Here is a 26,166-nt window from a genome sequence, read left to right as displayed (position 1 = left end):
GTGAAGGGCCATCCACTGTAAAGGAGCATGATCCGACAAAAGAGCGAACTGTCGGCCCAAGAGGTAGTACCTCAACTGCGTAATCGGCCATTTAATCGCCAGGGCTTCCCTTTCCACTGCTGCGTACCTGGTCTCTCAATCCAGCAGTTTCCAGCTCAGGTACATGATAGGGTGTTCAACACCATCGATACTTTGGCTCAACACGGCACAGAGGCCTGTGTCTGAAGTGTCCGTCTGGAGAATGAACGGGAGAGAAAAATTAGGAGCTATTAATACTGGTGCTGAAGTAAGAGCCTGTTTTAAGTCACAGAACACAGCTTCTGTCTTGTCAGTCCATACCACGTTGTTAGGAGCTCTTTTTTTCGTCAAATCAGTCAAGGGTTCCGCTCTCTCAGAAAACTGAGGTACAAACTGACGGTAGTACCCGGCTAATCCAAGAAATACTTGGACTTGCCGCTTGATTCGCGGACGGATCATTTCAGAATGGCATCTATTTTTGAACACTGTGGCTTCACGGTGCCCCAACCCACCAGGCAGCCCAAATATTTAGCTTCTTTCAGTCCAAAGAAACATTTCTTTGGATTGATTCGGAGCCCAGCTTCTCCTAGTGTCTGCAACACCGCTCTGACCTGCTGTACGTGTTTCTTCCATGTGCTGGAATAGATGACGATGTCATCCAGATAGGCAGCACTATATGCATTATGGGGACGGAGCACTTTGTCCACCAGATGCTGGAAAGTTGCAGGAGCCCCGTGTAACCCGAATGGAAGGACACTGTGCTGCTACAGCAGTCTGTGATAATATTGTTATCAGACTGTTTGGTACATTCCTACCCCCATCCCCTATTTAATTAATACATATTGGTATGTCCCTAGCTCCCTTTTTCCTATTGGCGCTGCTTTAGTCTTTGCTTTACCTTCTGCCATATTGTATTTTAGGTTAAGGAAATTATTGTCCTTTTACCTTCGAGTTGTCATGGTTTTCACATCCTAATACTTGTATGACTTCTTGCCATAAATCTATATTAAAGTATACAGATTCTCAGCCTTGACTTTCTTGGTGAATAAAACTATCTGTCCACGTTCTAGGACAGCTCAAACAGGGACTACAGTTTATCTTGATATTTTTTTCTTTGTTCAGTTTACTTAGTAATTTTAATTTCAATTTCCACGCACTTGAAGGGCTCTCTACAAATATGATTGTTTAATGACTCACTGCGTAACGAATGAGGTGGATCTTTCACTCCGACACTGCTGCGCCGCTGTTTGCTGGACTTTCCGTGACCAATGTGTGCTCTCTTTCGGCGCAGCCACGCCCAGCTGAAACTCGCCCAGCGCTCCTCATCGCAGTATGTCTCAGCAGGAATCAGCTCATTCACTAGAATTGGAGTCCCAGGAAGCAAAAGGTGAATTACTCCCACCTCAAGATGATATTGGAATAGAAGGTGAACTGTCTGCCCGACTTAAACGCACAGTTAAGCCATCTTTAAAAGTCAGAGAAGGGTTTGAAAGTCAAAGAATAGAAATGTCAAACAGACTTTTAGATTTATGGAGCAAAACTATTCATTGCATTGCCATTGCTGATGATGCCAGTGATAGTCCAGAGCAATTAAAGGACTTGTTTGAAAGACTTAAACATACCTATGAGAACTACTGTATAAAAGACATTTTGAGAAGTATTCTGCCTTTCTGTTAAATATGAACATGGAAGAAGCATTACAGGAGTTAAATAGCATTACTCTCCTTGATCAGCAAAGGCACATCACATTTCTTGAAGTCAAGTCAAGGTTAAAAAATAGGATAAGGCAGTTTAATGATACCGCATCCTGCTATTCTGTCTTGTCTAGGCACTCTAGGAAATCATTTAGATCTCTACGATCAAACTCCCAGAGATCAGACTTAAGCAACTAACTGGTTTTAACCCATGCAGAAGCAGAGGCAGCTAAGATTCAGACTGCCTTTATTAAAAAGGAAGCAGCCCTTAAGGCAGAAGCAGCCTGCATGCAAGCAGAGGCAGAGTCTCAGTTAGAGGTCCTCCAAAAGCAACGAGAGGAAGCAGCAGCTTTGGCTAAATTGAGTATTTTGGAAGAGGCCATAGAGGAGGAGGACGAAGTCAACCAACCCCTCAGGCTGACCACCAAAGAAGAGCCCTCAAAACGAACTTCCCAGTTTGTCTTAGATCAGAATACTGACAATGCCTTTAAGCCCACAGTAGAAAGCTTTACATACAATGCCCCAGCACATAACCTGCCAGAAGATGCCACACCACCCAGTGGGAAAGACCACTCTAATCCACACCCCATTGTGAGTACCATGAATCCACCACAAGTATTCAAAACTCATACCACCTACTCATACACTGCCAATACCTTTCCCAAATGCAGATAATCAGAATTTCGTTAAACCTCCCAGGAAATGCTATATGCTTCCAGAGACTCAGTTTTCTTCAATGATTCATGTCGTAAGACACCCAGGCTTTGGACATCCTGAGCTGAATCCATCTGCAACTCCATTTACCCCACTAGTACCTAAGCATGATCCACCAGAGGCCATCAGCTACAGTAATGTGCAAGGAATACCTGTGGGCATGAAATCTGAAACAGCTGAAATATCGGACTTTGCAAGGTACATGATCTGCCGAGAACTCATCAATACTGGTCTCACAAGGTTCGACGACCCCCCAGAAAACTATAGGAGCTGGAGATCCACATTTAAGACAGCAATCCACGACTTAGACATCTCACCTATGGAAGAATTAGATCTACTGGTGTGATGGCTTGGGCCCCAATCAACAGAATATGCCAAAAGGCTTAAAAATGTCCATGTAAACAATCCATCCACAGGCCTCACCCATGTCTGGGAAAGACTAAACCAAACATGTGGAAGCTCTGATGTCATTGAGCTTTCCTAATTCAAAAGACTACAGGACTTTCCTAAACTGTCCAACAAGGATGACCACAAGCTTTTGGTACTTAGTGACCTTCTTCTTGAACTTGAAATTACTTAAACAGATCCTCATCTACCCGGTCTCAGTTATTTAGATACTGCTCATGGTGTTAACCCCTTGGTGGCAAAACTGCCATACCATCTTCAAGAGAAGTGGACTTTGGCGGGTTCCAAGTACAAGCAGCAGCATCAAGTCTCTTTTCCACCTTTCTCCTTTTTCTCAGAATTTGTTAGACAGATTGCCAAGGCCAAAAATTATCCAAGCTTCTCAGTGAATGAAGCACACGTGCAAAGCTCAACAACAGCAAGGTATGAGAACTTGAGTGCTAGACATAAGGACTTAAGGAGCACTATTTCCGTTCATAAGACAGGAATCTCAGACAACACATCAACTGCCAGCAAGGATGTGACAGAAGAGAAAGTTGACAATCCCAACCACTACTACCCAATACATAAAAAACCGCACCCCCTAAAGAAGTGTCATGCTTTCAGAGAGAAACCCATGCATAAGCGCAGGGAATTTCTTCGAAGGCATGAAATCTGCTACAGGTGTTGTGCTTCAACAGAGCACTTTGCCAGAGACTGTAAGGTCATTATTCAATGCTCTGAGTGTGGCAGAGACCAGCATGTTACTGCTCTCCATCCAGATTCCCAAGAGGACTCTATCCCCTTCTCTAGGCATGGCGGGGAGAGTTCTGAACAAGTGCCAAGGCCAGTATCATCTAAATGTATAGAGGTATGTGGAGAAGGACTTTGTGGAAAATCCTGTGCCAAAATATGTCTTGTAAAGGTGTTCCACAAGGAACAACCAGAGAAGGCCATTAAAATATATGTTATCTTAGACAAACAGAGCAATCATTCACTTGCAAATCCAGAGTTCTTTGACCTGTTCAATATAATGGGGAACTCTTCACCCTATACCCTAGGCACATGTGCAGGCCTAGTAAATGCTACAGGAAGAAGAGCAGATGGTTTTATTGTGGAAGCTGTGCGAGGGAACACACAGTTTCCACTTCCTACGCTGATTGAATGTGATCAGTTACCAAGTGACAGGGAGGAGATCCCCACACCTGAAGCAGCACGGTGCCATCCTCACCTGAAGCATATAGCCAGCTGTATCCCACCTCTTGACAAGGATGCTAACATCCTGCTTTTGCTGGGCAGAGACATTCTAAGAGTCTATAAGGTACGTCAACAGTGTAATGACCCAAATGATGCCCCTTATGCCCAGAGACTTGATTTAGGTTGGGTCATTGTGGGAGATGTCTGCATAAATAAAATGCACCATTATTACAAGACAAGTGTTTATTATTTCAAGCAATGCCCTTGCCACTATTTCGTGAAAGAGATACCTAATCTGTACACAGAGATGCTTGATAACATACAAGAGCTCATATGGTTATGCCTGAAGACAACTGGTCATACAGTTTTCCAGACCACCAGTGACAACAATAAGGTAGCTCCTTCTGTTGAAGATAAGGACTTCATCAAAATCATGGACCAGGAATTCTATAAAGATAGTTCTAACTGTTGGGTAGCTCCATTACCCTTCCATAATTGAAGACCCTTAAGCCCAATTCCTTCAGATCAAGAGTCTCCCGTTATTCTGACCCCAGCTGCCTTTTTGACACAGAAAATTGGGGTTATTCCAACTCCTCATGGAGTCTTTGACAGACACAGCCTTCACAAAAGCCAGTGGAGACTTGTATAACACCTTGCCAATTGCTTCTGCAAAAGATGGAGAAAGGAGTATCTGAATCCTTTACAAGACCGCAGAAGATGGCAAGTACAAATACCTAACCTTCAAGAAGGGGATTTGGTCTTACTGAAGGATCACCAAGCTCATCGGATCAATTGGCCCATGGGTGTCATTGTAAAGACCATGCCCAGTGATGACAGAAGGATCCGCAAGGTTGAAGTAAAGACTGCCAGAGATGGGACTGTTAAGACCTTCTTCAGACCAGTCACTGAGGTTGTCCTGTTACTTCGTCAGAAAGACCAATTCAGTCCTACCACGGCTGATGTAACGTGAACCTTCAAAGGTCACACTAATCTCCACCATCTTCAGTTTACAAGAAATTTTACTATTGACTATTGAATCTGAGAACTCATTTAAAGTTTGTTGTTGATTGTGGCTGTGCTCTTGTTTTTTCAGGTTCCCAAGGATGGATTCCTACTATGTTACAGACTTGTTATAAAAAAAAAAAAAAATTATAATATTAATGGTACTATCTGACGATACCAGATGGGGAGTGTGCTGCTACAGCAGCCTATGATAATATTGTTATTAGGCTGTTTGGTACATTCCTACCCCCACCCCCTATTTAATTAACACATATTGGTATGTCCCTAGCTCCCTTTTTCCTATTAGCGCTGCTTTAGTCTTTGCTTTACCTTCTGCCATATTGTATTTTAGGTTAAGGAAATTATCATCCTTTTACCTTCGAATTGTCATGGTTTTCACGTCCTAATACTTGTATGACTTCTTGCCAGAAATCTATATTAAAGTATATGGATTCTCAGCCTTGACTTTCTTGGTGAGTAAAACTATCTGTCTACGTTCACTACAACCAGTGGGGCGAAGCAACTCCGTATGGACTGGGTCTTTGGAGAGAAGCCTCACTAATACGGCATTCGGGGACAGATTAGACACGATACTGCCAGTGTCCGCTAGGGGTGCTAAACGGAGTCTTCACCTTTGCGGAATCCATTAAAGGAATCTGCCAGTACCCCTTTGTCATGTCAAGAGTGGTCAAGAACCTTGCTTGGCCCAGCCTTTCGAGGAGGTCATCCACACTAGGCATGGGATAAGCATCAAATTGGGAGACTTAGTTAAGCCGACCGAAGTCATTGCAAAACCTCCAACTGCCGTCAGGCTTACTAACCAAGATGATTGGACTGGACCAGGGACTAAAACATTCCTCTATCACTCCTAGTTCCAGCATTCACTTGATTTCCAGCTCCACGTCTTCTTTGCCTCCGGGAGTCTATAGGGGCGCTCCCGGACGATAACTCCAGGCTCAGTCAATCTGTCATGTGCAATCAGAAAGGTCCTTCCGGGTTTCTCACTCACCACCTCTGGAACAGACAAAATAGCTGACTCCAGCTCCTGTCGCTGTCTGAACGTTAATTCCTCGCCGAAATTAAGGGTGTCTTTTAGAGTAAAGAATGAGCGTGGCTGAGCGGAGAAGGGATCAGGATCCCTGTCCTTCCACGACTTCAGCAAGTTCACACGATAAATTCGCTCGCTAGGTCGACGATTGGGTTGTTTCACCAAATAGTCAACAAGCCCTTTCCTCTCCTTAATTTCGTAAGGGCATTGCCAATGGGCGAGTAATTTGGAATGGAAGGTGGGAACCAACACCATGACACGTTCCCCAGATGGAATTCTCGGAGCGTCATGCCACAGTCATAATAATGGGCCTGTGCTGCTTGCACCTCTTCCATATGACTTTTTAGAAAAGGCAGAATTTTTCCAAATCTATCGTGTAATTGTGTGATATATTCCAATATATTTGTAGAGGGAAGAGTCTCTCCTTCCCAGCCTTCTTTCAAAATATCTAATATACCCCGGGTTTGTCGACCGTATAATAATTCAAAAGATGATAACCCCATAGAGGCTTGTGGGACTTCCCGGTATGCAAATAGAATGAGAGGGAGGAGTTTATCCTTTGGCAGGATTTCTCTGGAACGGTCTGCAGGGAACTGTGAAAGACAGTTGGTGCACCCTGCCACCCCCTGGTCGGATGTGGTATTACCATTACTTAAGTCCTTCAGCTGCTTCCTATTCGCATGTGTGTGTGGTTGTTAAGGTATACATTTCTTTTCTCATGACCAGGTGAACATGGATGCTGAATTATAACAAAATGAAGTATTGTGCTATTATTTAATTTCTAACACTAGGAGATTCATTCTCACCTAGTCATCTTGTACCAAAACCTTTCTAAGCCTCAATCAAGAGATGAGGTTCAGAATTCTGTTATAGCAGTACATAAGGATGACCCTGGGTCTTGTTGGAATTTGACGTGACAACAGAAGAAACTGTTGCCATGAACTGTCAAGGAGAATTAATGACAGACAATATGCTTGACATGACCTACACTATTCTGATTAGTTAAAGATTGGTTGAATTTATGCTTCTTGAACAATTACACATGTGCAAGTCTGTACCATTTGATGCCCAAAATGCTGACTCTTGCAATTAAATCTCACTACATTGATTTTTCCCAGGAGAATTGAACTAATGAATTTAGACTGGGGAAAAAAATTATGAAGCCCAAACTTCCATCTAATGAATAGAAATATGATGCTTCTTCTGAACTGCCACTTCAGTTGGTGCCCCAGAGGTCACCTGGCTATTTGCCCTCTACACTGATGTTGCTATGCTGTGGATCCTCCTTTCTGCTTCTGTTCCTGTGTCTTCTCTCCATTCTCCTCTACTCAACTGACGTCATCAGTAGACTCAAATACAGCCACATCTCAGAACCTCTACACCATCCATCAGTCCTGTTTCTTTCTGTAGCTAACCAGAGCCAATGCTTCCTATCCTGTTCTCACAACATGAATTGGCTCACATTTTAATCAATAAATCTGTCTTGCTGTATTTTGCAAGATGGCAATGCTATTAGGGATTGCAATGTTCAAATATGACGCAAGACAGACTAGGAACCAATAAGCATTGATGTAGGAACTCAGTGTGAATTATTACATTTTCCACAGTATACCTACTCATCTGTCCACTAGCAGACCCACTTGTCACAAAGCAGTGTAGCAGCACAGATGCATTTGTTGTCAAATCAGTTTTGAGGTATATCGCCTGATCATGGCTGCACCTAATAGGCTAGTAAATATCCATGCTTGCTAAGATGTGAAAATTGTAATTATGAACAAAATTGTCTTACCTTTCACAAAATGTCGTGATGTTGCCATATGACGTTTCTATTCCAGCAATGCAGGATTACCACTCTGTTTCTACAATAACCAATGACTGAAATAACACCCGCGTGGCACGATCATCAGTTTTATTTGTACGTCTGCTTTCAAAAACAAAAAGAAAAAGAAACTATGCTGTTAAAAGGGTTTAGTCAAATTCAACCCACTTTACTACTGTGGTGGGGGGATTCAGTGAAATGCTTTATTGCTCTTGTTGTTTGTCATCATCTCATTGTTCATTCAATAGGATAAAACAAAGTAAAAATATCCCCGTACATTGCAGACGGACACTTCAGTAAGTTGTCTTTCTAATTTATCAGCTGGTGTGGATTTGGGACCATTACTTCATCCAATCTTGCTAAATAAATGGAACTGTGCTCCCATGTTGGTGGCATATTTACTGTCGTCTCAACAGGAAATGAAAGCACATTATCATGGGGGTGTTTCAAAAAGAGGTCAAAAGTTGTGTATAAAATGAATAGGAAATCCAGAAATCAACTACCAGGCTTAGTCTAGGATTGTGGGATATGAGTTGTGAAGGTAGGCTGAAGGAGATGAAACTTTTGGTTTTGAGACAAACAGATTATGAAGTGACATGATCAAAGTGTAACACATGGAGTTAACAGTGTGAATGATGAGCTTGTACTTTAAAATCAGTTCTTCAACAGAAACAAGAGAGTACAGCTGGAAAGTTCAGGATAGATTTTGGACAGAAGTTCTGGAGGACTTCTACATATAAAGGACCACTGTTACATGCAGTAAGTTGCCAAGTAGAGTGTTTAAAAGCAGCACCTTGAGAATCTTCATACATTAATTCCACAATATTTTTCAAAATGTTAAAGGAAATAAGAAATGCTGAGCAGTGTTGGGCAAAGGAGCCTATTCTTGTCAAAACATGTAATTATATTCTTTAGCCATTCTTTTTTGTAGGGATTGCCTTGGGACAAAAATGTTCTTGCATTCACATTTGCTTAATTAGTTTTATATTTTGTAATTCTTATGAGCAATATTTGTAGTCAGTGTTAGCCTTGTGATATATTTGCTAGGATATCCATGAAATATTCAATTTAATTTAATTCAGTTTAATTTATCCTTATGTAACACATTTTGTTTAACAAGACCAGAATGCTGTAGTCATTTATACACACAGTGGACTTAAAAACAAAAATACAATAAAAGCACAATAAGCACCACACTATATGATATATTCAATATGCTTATATTGTAATAGTGTAGTTACAAGTAACACAACAACTCTCTGAATGGATTTTCTATTTCTAGAAACTAGAATTGCCTTTACTCAATTCTCCAAATTGTAACACATTAAAAAGTCCTTCTGCTATAAGCTCAAATGAGTCCTAGGCTTTTTTGTCAGTCTGTGTGGTAAATATTGAAAAAAATAATGCATTTATGGCTATTTCACAACTGTTTCCTCTTCCTACATCAGAATGCAGAAGCCCGTCTTGTGATTAACCAGTCGAGATGGGCACATGTCACTCCCCTCTTCGGTTCACTACTTTGGCTCCCTGAAGCTGATCGCACTGAGTTCAAATCCCTGATGCTGGCCTACAGAGTAGTCAATGGGTCAACACTTGTGTATATGGAGACACTGGTGAGGTGCTATACTCCTTCAAGCCCACTCAGGTCTGGCAGTAGACAACGTCTGGTGATGCCACCTCTGTGTGGTATCAAGTCTCAATCCAGACTCTTTCCCTGTGTAGTTCCTAGTTGGTGGAACAAGCTGCCCACCTCCGTCCGAGCTGCTGACTCCCTTATGGTATTCAAGAAGCAATTGAAAACCCATCTGTTCTGCGATTATCTGTCTAGTTGATACGAAAAAAAAACTTTGCCCTGTGATATTTGTTTTTAGACTAAGTTTAATTGCCTTATTGATTGTAATCCCAGATTGTATATTTATTATTTATTACATCTTTATCACTTGTGGCAATCAACTTTTTGTTACCTGTCCTACTACACTTGCTGAACAAATAGGCATTAGCCTAATGTTACTTGATTGTTTAATTCATTTGATAGGCACTCTGGATAAAAGCATCTGCCAAGTGAATAAATACAAATGTAAATGTAGTCAGCACTGTCTGAGGCTATGTTTTTACTAATATGTTTTTGTTTAAAAATGCAGACATTATTTTCTGTTTTTCGACTTTTTTCTGAAATCCGCCCTGGCATTTTTAACTCCTTAAAAAAGGGAGACACTTGAATTGCTTGCTGGATCTGTACGTTTCTGAAAACTTAGCTCAGAGAGGCAGTCTGGATGGGTGAAAACACAGAGTTTTGAAATTGCAGGCTCTAATCGTACTGTGATTGGCTTGTGCTCATTACGTGGCTTTTCCCTGATTGAATTTTGCTCATTACATTTTCTCATCCACTTTGCTCTCCTTATACTCATTCTTTACTCTCAAAAACAATTCCACCTCATCATCAGTCCAAACATTTAATTTTGTTTTTGTCTCTTTGTATTTTTCTATGTGTGTAACATGTAGGCTACAAATGAATTTCTAGCATGGAGGACACATTGCAGGTGTAAGCTCGCGGCTATATCATTTGTATTTTCGGTCACCTCCCTGTGACAATATCTACAGATGTCTTAAAAATATATGAAATATAAATTCAATTCTTAACATGTATAAATATTAGCAAATCAAACAGCACAAGGAAAGTTAAAAAAAAAAGAAAAAATAAGTTCTTTTCTTAACAGAATGTCTCTTCCCTTAACCGTTTGATTATTAATAAACCGTAATAGAAACAGAAGAGGATAAACAAAATTCAGTTCTAAAAAGAATCAGTGCTTAGCCTGCTGACCACCCAATACCAATGCAGAATGAAAAAAATATGGAGAACCTGATCTATCACTGTTAACAACAAATTTACTAGTGAAGTCTGTTTCAATATCACACACATAACCAGGTAAAAGTATTGGAGCAAAAAGAATAGGTAAGTTGTTTTCAGTGCCGTTAGTGAAGCGAAGGCCATGTGTGTATGTCTATAATATTTTGCCAAAAAAACGAATGTTAAAACAAATTCAGTTACTAATAGTCATTGTTAAGTCCATCAGATATTCAGAATATGCCCAGAGCACTAAATCTTTACTCCTAGGCTTGGAATTGTGTTTAAAGAATGATAAATTTGAATTAATTCTAATGTTACATTTCCTTATTTGTGCAGAATGGTTTGAATGTAAATTTAAAAAGCACTGTTTAAAAATGACATACAAGCTGATATCCTGAATATTTACGATGTAATATCTCATAAACTACAATTTCAGCATTTTTATTACAATAAGTCATGTGCTGATTTAGGGCCAACTGATTTGAGGCATTTTGTACTTATTGCTGAGGGCCAAAGGAAAACAATACACAATACAATACAATACAATACAGTTTATTTTTGTATAGCCCAAAATCACACAAGAAGTGCCGCAATGGGCTTTAACAGGCCCTGTCTCTTGACAGCCCCCCAGCCTTGACTCTCTAAGAAGACAAGGAAAAACTCCCAAAAAAACCTAGTAGGGAAAAATGGAAGAAACCTTGGGAAAGGCAGTTCAAAGAGAGACCCCTTTCCAGGTAGGTTGGGCGTGCAGTGGGTGTCAAAAGAAGGGGGTCAATACAATACAATACAATACATAGAACAGAACAAATCCTCAAAAATAAAAAATACAAATTTTTTTTAGAAGTACGGAGCAGAATTTAACAGTAGATGATATCACATAATAATATTTGGATAATTTTAGACTCCTGGAGACCTCATCCATCAAGCTGCCTCACCCATTTGGCCATTCCATGGCTGAAACAGTGTTGGGCCAGCCAATCCGATGAAAGGACCCCTCTTTCTCACGATTCCTGCGATCCTCCATCAGGGATGACTTTACCTTAGGCAGGCAAAACAACTTGGCAGGTGGGCCATGGCACCAAGTATTTGAGTACCGAGAAGAGAAACAGAATAGGTGAGGGTTAGTATCTAATCCAAACTATCATGTTACTTAAGTTTTAGTGCTAATGACTAACAACAACCTTTTGTTACTATTATTTCACAGGGTGTCGTATGTTTTCTGACACTTGCAAGGCCCTTTAAGGTTTGTTTTGATCGACGCTGCTCCATGTGTCTAATTCTTAAATACTGTATTCAGCCCAATCCACCTTCCTTACACTAGTACTTTATGGCAACCATTATGATCTCGCATCCGAGTTTTGCCTTTTTACTTTCATTGATGACCCACTAGCAGAAACTGCAATCTGCACCCTTGGTGAAATTAACACAATCAGAAGTCCCACTTGGTAAAATGAACCACGTTAGAAATGGGGAAACGTATCACACAGTGCTGTCGATTGATCAAGTGACCTACTACCGACCCATCTCCTGAACCAGCAGTGGCAACCAATGAGCCACCGAAGGCAAGACAGGGTGCAACAAAGTTAGTTGAGAAACACTGGTTTAAGCGACCCACCGTGACCCACGACTCACTGGCAGCGAGTTCTAGTGAACGTGAAACACTGTCTTACATGAACCTGGTGTGTAGCTGCTGAGATGGGAAGATCAGTTTGTGCTACTCCATACCGACAGTTAAAGTATGCATATTGGTGACCCACACCAGACCCACACAAGAACCACAGAGCCTCAGTTGAAATGACCTCTCCCAAATGGAGCCATAAACCTACTCTGTTTGTTTCTCTTATTTAACCACAGTGTATTTTACGCAAACAATATTTTATTTTTTTGTTTCTCTAAAATACCATATAAATGTCATTGTTATTATGTATGATTTTAAACAAAAATTACATAAAACAATAAAGAAGACAAGAAAATATCCAAGTAACTGAATATCCTTTGGAGTCCAGTTAAGTTAATCATTAAAAAATGGAAAACGTGTGACCATAGATGAAGAGGTGGCTCTGAGGCTAGGGATCTGCACTGGCAATCGGAAGGTTGCCGGTTCAAATCCTGTAAATGCCAACAGGGACTCTGCTCTTTTGGGCCCTTGAGCAAGACCCTTAACCTGCAATTGCTGAGCGGTTTGAGTAGTGAGAAAAGTGCTATATAAATGCAAAGAATTATTATTATTAAATGAAAATCTACCTAGAGCAGGCCACACACTAGAACTGAGTTTTCATGCAAGAAGAAGACAAGTGAGGGAGACCACCAAGAGAAATATGATAACTGAGTAGCTGAGTTTGGAGAGGCTATGCATACAATAACTGTTACCCGATGTTGTTATTTCAGCTAGAGTTTGCCAGAAGGCACTTGTGAGACACTGAATTCAGACAGAAGAAGGTTCTAAGGTCTGATAGGACCAAAATTGAACCTTTTTGGCCATCAGACTGAACGCCATGTTTGAACACTGCGCATTATCAAAAATGCATAATCCCCCACTGTGAAGTATGGTTGTGCAAGACTATGCTATGGGGCTGCTTCTCTGCAGCAGGCTTTGGAAAGGTTGTGCTAGTAAAGGATACATTGAATTCAACAAAATATGGGAAAATCCTGGAGGAAAACCTGCTGCAATCCACAATAAACCTGCACCTCAGGAGAAGATTTGTTTCCAGTAAGATATCAATGCCGTAAAGACAAAGCTATACACAAATGGCTTGAAAAATGTATTGGAGTGGCTGAGTCCAGATCTCAGTCCAACTGAGGATCTGTGGCTGGGCCTCAAACAGGCTCTTCACTCACAATCTCCATGCAACCTGACAGAATTTGAGCAGTTTTGCAAAGAAGAATTGGGAAGAACTGTAGTGTTCAGATGTGCAAATCTGATAGACTCAAGGATGTCATGGATACAAAAAGAAAATGTACTAAAAACTGAATTGAATGGGGGGAAACATAATTATTTTTTTGTGTTTTATATTTGTAATTAGTTTAGACCACTTTGCAGAGATTTGTTTTGACTTTGGCATTAAATAGTTATTTTCTGTTAATCAGTGTCAAGAATAGCCAAATTAAATTCACTGTGATTCAGTGTTGTATAGCAATAAAATGTGAAAAATTCCTAGATGCTGATAACTTTTTATAGGCACTGAAAATATTAGAATCTGAATGTCATTAGGGCACTGAGGTTGAAAGCAAGTATGTTATCCAAAATTAGGAGACTGCTACAGGCAGAATAATTCAAAGTAAAAGCTGAATTAAACAAGAAGAGTTGGGGTAAAGTTACCAAAATAGAAGATGGGTCACACAAAAGACACATCCATCTGTTGATTTTATATTAATACTTCTATATATACTACTATTACTTCCACTACAACTATATGAGAATGAAGCTTCTATATTGTAAAAGCAAACACAGACAATCTGTTGCATTCCCTCTTAATTCTTGTCTTTTATGTTTGTGGTTATCGAGCCAGCCAGACACACCTACACATACAAAGAATAGAACAGGCAGGGCTATAGGTGAGGGTCGCAGACAGTAGAGATACAATCAGTAGCCTGAGTAAAAAACGTTGAATTTTTTTCAACAAGAAAAAATATTATTATGTGAAACAGAAACATGTAATTATTAAAACGTCAACATAAATATAGTGCAAAAGGTATGTCTTGTGTCCACTACTAGACTGATTCAGATTTAGTGCACGTTCTTCATGTGACATGCTTTGAAACAGTTTTTTTGTGCACTTTTGTTACAATAGTTATTTTTGTTTCTTGCACGTTAGAGGATAGAATGGCAGTGCCTGATCCTCACAATCGACAGGCCCCTTGTATTATTGTAGGCTACCACAGCACAAGGCTTAATGACTTCTACATTTCCCATGACATTAATGATAGTTGCAACATTGTGAACAGTGTTTAGGGGGTTCACATCTTTCTTGACCTTCAGCTTGATTGCAATCATTTTGCCATTTTGCCACACACCTACTTGCACCATAGTGAGCCTTAAGAAGACCAAATGCATCAGCCATATCACGGCAGTCCAGTTGTACAGTGCTGCATGCATCAGTTTCACTCTCCGTGTCAGCTTTGGAGGACCAATTCACGTTGTCATCACTATCGCTTGATTCAAGTAATGGTTCAGTTTCAGTTTGTTCTAAAACTGGATTTACAGCTTCTTCTTTACATGCTGTTGTGTTTAAGTTGAAGGCTCTGCCCATTGGTTTTGATGGTTCACCTTAGAGTGGTAAAATGCATAGAAATACTCATAACTGTCCCGGGAGTTATTGGGCTGTAAAGCAGATCATTGAATGTGCCATCCCAATGCTCCATGTGTGCAGCATATAAATGTATTGTTCAGTCAGTTAAAGTAAGAGCCTTGGTGTTTATGTTTACTTATAGTGATCTAAATGAGCTGTTTACACCAAGAAAGTAGCAGGCGTCCTCGTCTTGGGCTTCAGCACCAATAAGTAAGTGGACAGCAGCACAAACAAGTCAGTGCTAATGCGTGGTTTACTGTTCTTTATTAAGTACATTATATTCTAACCAAGTAACATGATTTGAATTTATTGGTATTGTCTAAAATTGAACTCTTCTACACTGAGTTTGTTCCTCACTACTACTTAATTATTACCTTGTCTGGGCATATAACTGTGTGTTTTCTTTTATAGTAACACAATACATGCACTTTAGGTACACAGCCATCTAAGTCTATGCAGAAATCATCAATCAATGAATAAAGCAGCACTCTTTGTTTATATCTCCTTCTGTATTCTGCAGTACGCCAGTGTCCACGCATCGGGCTATCATTGGAGAATGGACAAGTCCACCACAGCAATGTTGAACACTCTCCTGTAGAAGGCACCCAGGTTTTTTATCGTTGTAACCATAATTTCAGATTGGTTGGACACAACTCGAGCATCTGCAACAAGGAGGGCAAATGGAGCAACCCGAAACCTATCTGCGAGTGTAAGGATATCCTCTTTCCTATTCAGTTCTTAATAGTAATGTTAGTCGCGTATATCTTATATTCCATTTTTTTTTATTCTGTAGCATTCTTCTATGCCATTTACACTGCTTTGATTGTTCCGCTCACCTTTTTAATTGCTTTTCCCTTCTTTCTGTCTCTCATCCCCTTTCTATTATACAAGTCTGTTATCAAGAAATGATTTGCATTTTCTAGGTATTCATGCTAAGCAAATTTGAGCCTGTCTTTCTCTACCTTTATCTTTTGTTCTCTGTATTCTTTGAAAAACCGCACATACTGTGTAGCACTACATTCAGAGTCCTGTTGTGTTGCTTGCAAAGAAACACATTATTTATTTAAATAGCTTTGTTTTTTATATGTTTAATTAATATCTGTCAGACACAGAATACATATATACATGCTGGCAAATGAAATGTAACTAGCTATTAGTCACCATGAATTCAAGCAGTTTAAACCTGTAAATTAATTTTGCCACATGAATGATCATTATAAGATAAAAACATTTTTAATGTGTGTGTTTTCAGTTGAGCCCAGTGGGTGATTGTTGTTAGTGATCTGTTAAAAGAATTAAAGCCCTCTTCATGAGTGACCAGTAGTGTCTATTTTTTTTTTCCAACAGATGACAAGAACACAGGTTTATCATCTTCAGGTAAGTGGACACACTGTCAAATATGTAATGAAATGTGCAATACCCCTGTACAAAAATAGCCTAATCAGCATTGTTAAATTCAGAAATTGTGACATGAGCCAACAAAGACCTTGGAGGCCTCTACTTTTATTTCTTAATCTCTGCCACCCTCTGGTGTAAAATTGAAGGAACTACAAGAACAACATAATTACGAAGGAGATGATATATTAGCCGTATAAAAAATATGGTTAACACGGTAGAGCAGCAGCTTCTAAACACTTGTCTGCACTGATCTTTGTCAAGATGATTATGGAGTAACGTTTTAAAGCTGCAGATTACAACATCAGCAGTGATTTATTACATGACATTCACTTTACTTTGTGCTGCTCTAGCTGTTAAAACATGTAATTTGATTACATATGTAGTGCTCTTCAAGGTTTTCACTTTGAATTGAACTTTTAATTAAAAATCATTTAAAAGTTAAAAAAAATTCACATTGTAGAAGTTACACTGTGTTAGCATTTAGAGTTTTACTTAAATGTATTTTTTTTTCTTAGAAAAGGAGATGATTCAAAGCTGAATCATGGCAGTGGTAAATATATAAAAACACAATAATATGCGAGCATAAATGATTAAAAGTGTTATGAAATGTTTTTTGTTGCACATTTTTTATACATTTATTTCATCAGTAGCTGTGCTACCCGTTTATGATGCGCTGAAATCAAAGTAATCGGTGTAGACGTCAGCATTAATGTTTGCAGTGCACTATCTATTGGAATGTATTTTGTAATGCATGTAGTAATAAAATAAATTGCATCTGTCCTTCCAACAAATGGTGCATCACAAACATTTGTAGTAATAAAATGCAATGCATATTTCTCTGTTTTATGCCAATTGGTATTAGATTCATAAACACTGTTTTATATATATATTTATGATGTGCCATCTGTTGAAATTACAAATACAATGCATTTTATTACTACAACCATTACTGATGTGTCATCTGTTGGAATGACAGCGATATGGCAACTAGATGGACACACAAATACACAGACACTTATAATTTTATTATGGTGGATTTATTTTTTTCAGTGATAATGCACACAACACAAAATAAGAGATTAAAACTGCAATTTACAACTGTCAAAGTTGAGAGGGCAGGTTCTAGTGAGTACTGGATGTTTCCTGGTTGTTTAAATACTTTATATTTTGGTAGAATGCAACATTTTAATAATACACATGGCTGGGATACAAGGTTAAACCTTTAGAAAATGATGCTGTAGGTCACTTCATATCATTTTCATTTTTTCCCAAGATTTTATGTAATAAACACTTTACAAGTATATATGTGGTAATTACCTTAATAATAAATAAGTCTGGTACACCTGAACTGATATTAAGTAGTTAAACAGTGTGAAGAATTAAAATGAGACAAAGGGCTGGGGCATTGAGCACCTTGTTTAGTAGCACCGATGCCATTTGTAAAGCAATCTAAAGAAAACAATAAAGTCAGGATTCTCCATTTCTTCCGGTTTAAGGGGATGTTGATTCTGCAGGCTAATACAGGTCCATAAATGAACACTGACCTCTCCGCATTTTGTCTCTTATATGACACGAAAGGGCAAAAGGACAATATCACTGCTCCTCTGAGGCCTCCATGGGAGAGGAAGAGGTTAATATATGTGTCTCCCCCAAATCTGTCCCCTGTTTCGATTCTTGCAAAACAGCCTCCAGCACATTTCTGCAGTGCAAGTGTATGTAATAGTAGTAAATATAAAAGGTAAGTTGCATTGCTAAATTTGGATATGATGGTAAAGCTGTTAGTCCACACTGCTTTAGCTGTCAGTTTTCTTTGTGATCAGATTCAGTGGTAGACACAAATAAATACTGACTACAATATTCTACAACACAGAATGGCCATATACAGCACATTCTAACTCTTTAATCCATATTATCAAACTTTATATTTTCAATACAGTTTCTCTTAATACTTATTTCTAAGTGTGGAATTTTGGAATTTGTTGTTTTCTGATTTTTATTGCAAGTGAGCCTTGAATAATACCCTTAACTAATTTTCTTAATTAAAATGTTAATATGTTAAAACAGAACATTCTTAAAATCTTCAATAATCCGATTAGCCTGCAGTTAGGTGCAGATTTTTTTTATGGGCTGATTTCATAATCTGTAGGGCATAGGCAAAGTCTTTGTTAAAGTGATCAGTCTTGCTTTTAAATTGAATGAGATCATATATATACAGAATGTCCCAAAATTATGTATACATACTTTGAATGATAACAAATATTAATTGAGGGTGTGGGATGCTTCAAAATGCAATGGACACTTGATTTTGAAATGCCCGTCTCAGGAGCCTCTTCCTGAATAGAGATCGGAGGTAAGTCTCCAGCAGCCTTTCTTCTGTTGTGTGGCTCTTAGACATCCACGTTCTTCCAGGACGCTACTTGTGGACATCTTGAACAAGTCCATCTGCTTCAAACTTACCTCTAATGCGAACAATGGTGAGCCACATTGGTGGATTTTTGAAACTCCCTTGTAAACTTTTCTAGCATCTTAGTTCCCACACTTCTAGTAGCACTTTAGGATACATTTCCTTTTCTCTGCAATTAGTGCAAACCAGTTTCAAATCAGTGATTTATAAGCTGTTTAAGTATGTATACATTTAATTCTACATTCGTCTTTGTTAATTTGAATTGTAAAACTTAGGCGCATCTTAACAGACATTGTACTTATATTCATTTAAAGTATGTATACATTTTTTGGGAAACCCTATATATTGTGAAGAACAAAAACACAGAGAAAGCAGATTAAGGGTTGGGGAACAGTCCCCATATAGTGTGTAGTACTCAGGCAGTGAAAACAGCGCTGAGGTGCCGGTCAGATGCATACAGATTGCACTCAAGAAAATGAATACTTGACAGGGGGAGGTTTTATGGAGTCAAAACCAGAAGGAATACAAATGCAGGGGAAATGGGGATGACGTGAATGGAGCAGGATGGAGGTGACTTCATTGTAAGGAGCCGGAAGTGAGGACATCAGTGTGGAAGCATAAAGGAATGAAATCATCACAGGAGTTGGTGTGGAGGGTTTTGTTGTCGGTAGGTCATCTTCTATATATTTTTGGACTTTGGAGCTTTGCTTTTTCTGGAGAGAAAGAGAGAAAGGCATTAATACGCTGCCCTGCACTCCCATCCCACATCTTTTCACGCTCTTTCAGGCCTGTTGGCTGCCCCTTAATCATGCATGTGTGACTATAATCCAAAATAACTAAATAATGAGATCAATTAATTGTGAGACTGAAACCCTGATTGTAAAATCGGTTGGAGAAAAAGCTTACAGCCATGGGGATGCTCCACCAGGATTTAACTTGAAAACCACTACATTAAGGCATTACATTTGACAGTTTAATTTTGATTAGTTCCTATTCAGTATCATATAGTGCATACTTAACATTCAAGATGATTAATGATAATTTAAATAGAAAATGATAAATTATTCAATCTAAAACAAATTGGTAGTACTTCTAAATACAACAGCCTTTAGGGCACGTAATAGCAAGGAAACACATCCCCTATATTGCACTGAAAAACTTGCTGTAGACATTGTATTAGTCACTTTTAAAAATCCACTGAACAAGAGGTTGTGATGCAATATTGTAAAAACTACACCCTTGCACACTTTTTTTTGAATTTATATCATAAGCATCAGTGAGGGATTTTTTTCCTCAATAGTGGCTATAGTCAACATGTGCACAATATAAACATGGAAGTTGTTGTACCCCAATAATTTAATAATATTGGTTGCCAAATTTTAAGTTACAGTAAATGGCAAGACAGTAGCTGAGTACTATAAAAAGCCATATGGAAGTCTTCTAAACTAGCCAGAAGAAAGATGTATTGTTTGGTGAGTCCAGTACAGACCTTTTAGACCTCAGCTCTAAGCCAAACATTTGTCACAAGTGTAACAACATACCTCAGGACTTGCATCAGGGCCATGAATATTCAAAAAGACAGAAGACCAAATGAATACATTGGGATCCCTTGGCATCTGCTTTTTTCTTTGTTTTGCTCCTTTCTCCCATAAAAAAGACTGCCTTTACTTTTTATTTTTACTCTCTAAATCTATCAACAAAACATGTTCCTTTAATCTCTCAATCGTCCTAAGATTTTGCTCCTCTCTTGGCAAAATACTTTTAACAATGTCAGATTCTGCTCTAGAAAGCCTATCTACTAATTCGCACAACTCAAAACAATTCATAGACTTTACTGTAAACAGTTTCTCATGGGTTGTTCTCCTGATCCATTTTGTCTTTGGTGTTCTCTTGGTTTATCTGTCACTTTCCTCCAAATATTCTGTCATCCACACTCTTGCTTACTCTTTCTGGTTAGAGACAAGTAAGTTTTTCTTTTCCTTTCTGTCTATACAACATAAGTCCAATTCCTCAAACCATGCTTCTACTTGAGCTTTCAAAGCTCTCTATCACCTGTCACCAATGTGAACTAGTCAGTCTTCGCACTATAACTGCTAAGAAAATCCCCTGAGCTTCTTTCTTTTGACAATTGGCAATCTTGCTTTTTAATCTAACTCTTTTCAAAATGTCTGCCTCTTGGTTTAATGGAATCTCCTTGAAAACTTCTGAAAATTGGACTACAACAATTTCATCAATGAAAATGTTATTATCTGATGCCTACAACACAACTCGGTTCATTTGGCAGTGAGCATGTTACCTAATTATTTACCTCCTCTCCTCTGTGTATTTTGTTGATTTTGACTCTGCTACTAGGCTGTATTTCAGTAGGGAGGGGTGGCTTTTAGGGAAGGGTAATGGCCACTGGTTGGAATACATAGTTTTTCCCTTTTTCAATCAACTTTCTTCATGTGTGTATTAAATTCCTTGGATTGATAAAAAAAATTATCACAAAAACAAAATACAGTGGGGTAAATATAATGTCCAGGGGCCTCATGTATAAACGGTGCGTACGCACAGAAATGTTGCGTACGAACCTTTCCACGCTCAAATCGCGATGTATAAAACCTAAACTTGGCGTAAAGCCACGCACATTTCCACAGTAACTCATTCCTTGGCGTACGCAATTTATCCGCCCGGTTTTGCAGACTGGCGGCACCCAGCGTCAAAGCAGTGCTACTGTTCCTGTGTGGTTACCCTTTCTTAGATCCACATCCACGGCGGCGGCTTTATCAAATACACTGAAATTAACCGCATATCGTTCATAAATTTAATGCATCTGATTGTAATTAACCTGTAACAATATAATGGTCCACAGAATGGTCAAACTACTGTTCCTGTGTGCTCATCCTTTCTTTCTTAGCTCCACATTCCTGACGCGACTTTATAAATATACTGAAATTAACTGCATATTGTTTATTAGTGTAATACATCTGATTGTAATTAACCTGCTGCAATATAATGGGCCAGGGAATAGCCATAGTATTCCAAATACCAGAACTGCTTTAGCGTTGTTACGCTCACTGCATCTTGTTCTTCTTTTTGCTGTTCCCGTTAAGGGTTGCCACTGCGGATCATTTTTTTCCATATTACTCTCACTGCACCACTCGGAGTATTTATATCACTGTATCTGAGTGTGAATCACAGCAGCAGATGATCGGAAAGAGAATTATCGGTATACAGTTTCAAGTACACACTACCTCAACCACGGCAAAAAGCGTCAAACCCTTTCCTGTACGGACCTCGCGTTTCAGAAACAGTTTCATCCCAAGAACTATAAACGCACTCAATCACCTCACTGTAAACTTGCACTACAGTTATAATATTGCACAACCTGCGCTACTTTATAAAGCGCGTATGATGACAATATCATTTTTAAGATGAAATGCAGCAAAATATGTTGCTTATAGTATACAGATAAAACTTTAATTTCATTTAAATAATCTGTATTGCTAATAATTAAACATGTGAGGACACGGTGCCGCAGCGCTAGCTAGTTCACGGATAGCTCCTGCCTTGCGCTGTATTCTTGCTGGTGCTGACGCGACACTGGAAGGATAGACGAATAGAATAATTAAACATGTACTACGAAGATATTTCAATGTTCCTTAAAAGTTTTGAAGAATCGGCGTTCTAAGCTTACAAATGGCTTCACGTCTATTACAGAGCTGATTGTGTGGCGATTGGAGAAAGAAAAGTATGGACAGGAATTGGAGGTTAGTACGTTTGAAAGAGACAGTACTTCTGTAATAAATTATTTCATCGAAGGTCACACATGGTGCAACAAGCCTCTTGCGTGAGATATGAACAATCACTGCGCCACCGTGTTCCCATGTTTAATAACATGCTTTCATTCCTATCATCATGAAAATGATATCACGTATACATCTCAGTATTTTAATTATTCAGAGAGCTGTAATATCTCGAATGTAATGCATTCTGTGTCCTGTCGGAGAAAGAGAAAGAACGGAAGCACGTAGTGATTCACACACATAGAGCACATAGAAGATCAAACACAGAAAAAAGCATTTAACATGCTACTTGAGAAACTAGTAAAATAAACGATTTTAAGAAATTTCAAGATTAAAGTTGACATTTCGTGCTTTTTTTCCCACTGTGTGCCTATGTTTTTTGTTTGTACCCTAATACGCTTTCATATGACACTCAGACGGTGGGCTACAACTCGCCTTTTCACAGCGACTTTGATATGTGATTTCTTTTTTATTTCGGGCACTGTGCGACTTTGTGAATTTGATCTTTCGAGTTTTTCCGACACTCTGTCACTCGATCAACTTTCTTTTGTTGATTATACCACTGTTTAAACCAACAAATAGCATGTTTTTCCTTTGCCTCCACTTGGTATTCGCTGAAATTCTTATATTTTCCCCTGTGCTTTTCCCATTGTCTTTTCACAGAAGGCTATTTATATTGATTTGCATATTCAAAGAGGCGTAATTCTGGGAGGAGTTGGGGCGGGACAGAAGGCGCGTGCACGTGCGTTACTTTTCACGCAAATCGGGATTTATGTAGTGGAAGAACGTGAAAGTATGCGTGCGCACAGATTCCTGCATCTGGATTTTTCTGTGCGTACGCACAATCCCGCTTTTGTGCTTACGCCATGTTATAGTGTGAGTTCTACGCACGGCGTTATACATGAGGCCCCAGATGATGTCTGTCACAGTATTCAAGAAATGAGACTTTGGAGAAGGTTCAACTTGCAAATGGACAAAGACTCAAGAAATGCAGCCAAAGCCAGACTGGAGTCTTTTAAGTTACAGTAAATGTCAATGTTCTAGATGTCCACCGTGTAACTCCCAACACTGGCATCTTTTTTATCAAATAATTGGCCGTCTCATTCTCTGCGAGTGCACACTCATGCAGCTGAAGGGAGTTGGTGGAGTAATTGGGGCGAGACGCACTTAAACATGAAGATGCAGTCTTTCTTAATTGCTTCATTGGCTTCTTGGGGTGCACAATTGAGATGCTTTGCCCATGGAACCTTACTGTATAAGACCAGAACAAAAAAAAAAAAAAAAAAGCAAGCAAGCAACAGAGGAAAAAAAGGAAGTTTAAAAGATGGAGAGAGAAAACAGGAGCGAGTGAGCAACAGAAAAGGCAGGTAGGCGGGGATCCCAGATGAGAGCCCCTGGAATTGAGGTTACATTCGGTGTTAGTGAAGTGGGTCAGTCTAGCTGAGTGATTTCCTAGAGCCAGAGGGCAAGCGGTAGTAGTGACTCGCTGCAAGGCGAATTGAAGGTTCAGGCGAGGAGTCTCTCTGGAGCCAGGGAGGACCTGAGCCTGAGTCCAGATCGGGAGCCCTACTGTGGAGCCATGGACCAGCAAGGACCTGTACTCGTGATGGCTGCACTTGCTGTTGCGAGGCACCTTCCTGGATAAACCAGACATTTAACAGAAGACAGTTTCCTGTCAGTTGTTTGGATTCTTTATTTGATCATTTTAACCTCCACATCTCACCTTTTTTATGGATTATTTATTTAGTGAACTTTTAGCACTGCACTTTTGGAACACAGTTTGGTTTTTGATATTTGACTTGTTTTAATAAAAGCACTGAGCAATTTTCACCATCCCCTTGCTTGGTGTGTTTGTCCTCATCTGTTCAGCTCATACTGGTCATGACTATCAGTGGTGATAGTTTAAAGAGGCTCCCGGTGGAACCCAGTAGCAAGAGGCTGACCCGCACCATCACAAAATGTGGATATGAATATTGATTAACATGTCATAACTGACACATGTTGGAAGATATAACAAATCATGGAGTGTCATGAAAAAAGTTACTAACATATGTGAGTTGTAGTAAATAACTTACCTGTTAAATTCCTCCTATTTGGTCCCTCCTGAAGAACACTTCCAAGCAGACCATGTTGGTTGACATTTCAAAAGCCTGGGCTTAAGTATGTTGCCAGACCTCATCGAGTATGTTGTTGTAACAGACCATAAAGGACATTTTCCACAGTCCACAATGATCTCCCAGCAAGATGACTCCAAGCTATGGATCTCTTACTGAAGTGGCATCAGAAGAATCAGAAGAGATACACAGCTTGTGCTAGAAGCAAACTCAATGCTGAAATTACAATAAGTTGAAAGTTTCAATGATCTATTTGAAACTAAAGAGCAAATACAAGGAGAAAGCCAGACCTGTTGAGATATCACTATAAAGTCTCACTCACAGTGTACAGTACTAGTAAAAAATTTTCTCAGTTTATTGAATTTGCAAACCTAAATGTCTGGAAAGCAGAAGATGCATGAATGCACCTTTAGTCAATAATCAGCAGCCACAGAATCTCTGAGATTCTATTTTATGATAATGGTACTAATATTTTATGGATTTAATCTTGCTCAGTTTGCAGAAAAGTATGGAGTGCGTGGTGGGGATGAAACCTTAAAATGGACTTTTTGTTTGGTAATCTATTGTAGACCAGACTTCAAATCGCTAGAAGCTGCAGGTAGGGAAGTAGCTTCAAGCATCCCATACTTCCCTTACATAGTAGAGAAACTGATTAATTTATCTGCACCTATTCAAGGACTTTATTTGTTAATCCAGTACAATAAGAACATGAGGAAAATATGACTTTTTTAGAACATTCTGCTTCTTTGTTTCAAATGCCATATAAAACTTGATTGGATAAAAATCCATGTTGAGAATCCCATCACAGAGTGGCCATGTGTATCAATAAATGTGCTTTCTGATTTCCATTAACACTAATCATATTGTCACATCAAACTGACGAAAAACCTAGTCCTGGATAATTCTTGATAACAGATGGCCATTAGTTACAGCCTGTGATGAAATGCAATATATCCATCAATATGTACCAGGTTTCTTATTTGCTGCTCAAAACATTTCCATACCAAGGTGCTATAAGGAGAAAAATGAATGTTCTATCACTCAAGATTAAGTGTCATACAAATATCCTGACGTCAGTCTTGTTAGCACTGGATATAATGAAGCCAAGATTCAAGTCATACTCTTACTTGGTGGAAAGTCCATATCGGATAATGTTCAGTAAAAGCAAGCATCTTCTGCCAGTCTAAAAATAGAGAGTCAACCTGTGCAAAAATCCAGCAGAGGGTGCTCTAATCTCATCTACTCTAACCAGTCTCACACACAACTCTGCTTGCTCAATGAGAAAATGATCTAAGAGAACAGACTTAAAGCAGAAAGAACAAAGGCAGAAAAAAATAATTTACCCATTTCCTGAATCTGCTGATTCCAATGCAAGTTTGCTTGTTGGTGCTTATCCTGGCAACAAGGCAGGGACAATCCTGGACAGGTTGCTAGTCTACCTTGCCTACA

The 26,166-nt window shown here is 39.2% G+C and overlaps 1 protein-coding gene across 3 annotated transcripts in view; it reads left to right on the top strand.

The window, feature by feature from the left end:
• The window catches only part of gabbr1b (gamma-aminobutyric acid (GABA) B receptor, 1b), a 721,337-nt gene that overhangs the window by 328,360 nt on the left and 366,811 nt on the right, over positions 1-26,166 (top strand). For all 3 annotated transcript variants that reach the window (XM_051933715.1, XM_051933714.1, XM_028800495.2), the window contains 2 exons: positions 15,534-15,722; positions 16,361-16,390. In XM_051933715.1, the coding sequence (XP_051789675.1) occupies positions 15,534-15,722; positions 16,361-16,390 (219 nt within the window). The remainder of the gene's footprint in view (positions 1-15,533; positions 15,723-16,360; positions 16,391-26,166) is intronic.

The sequence above is a fragment of the Erpetoichthys calabaricus genome, chromosome 1 (assembly GCF_900747795.2).
Source record: "Erpetoichthys calabaricus chromosome 1, fErpCal1.3, whole genome shotgun sequence".
Taxonomy (NCBI): Eukaryota; Metazoa; Chordata; class Cladistia; order Polypteriformes; family Polypteridae; genus Erpetoichthys; species Erpetoichthys calabaricus.
This window is presented reverse-complemented; position numbering and strand designations above follow the sequence as displayed.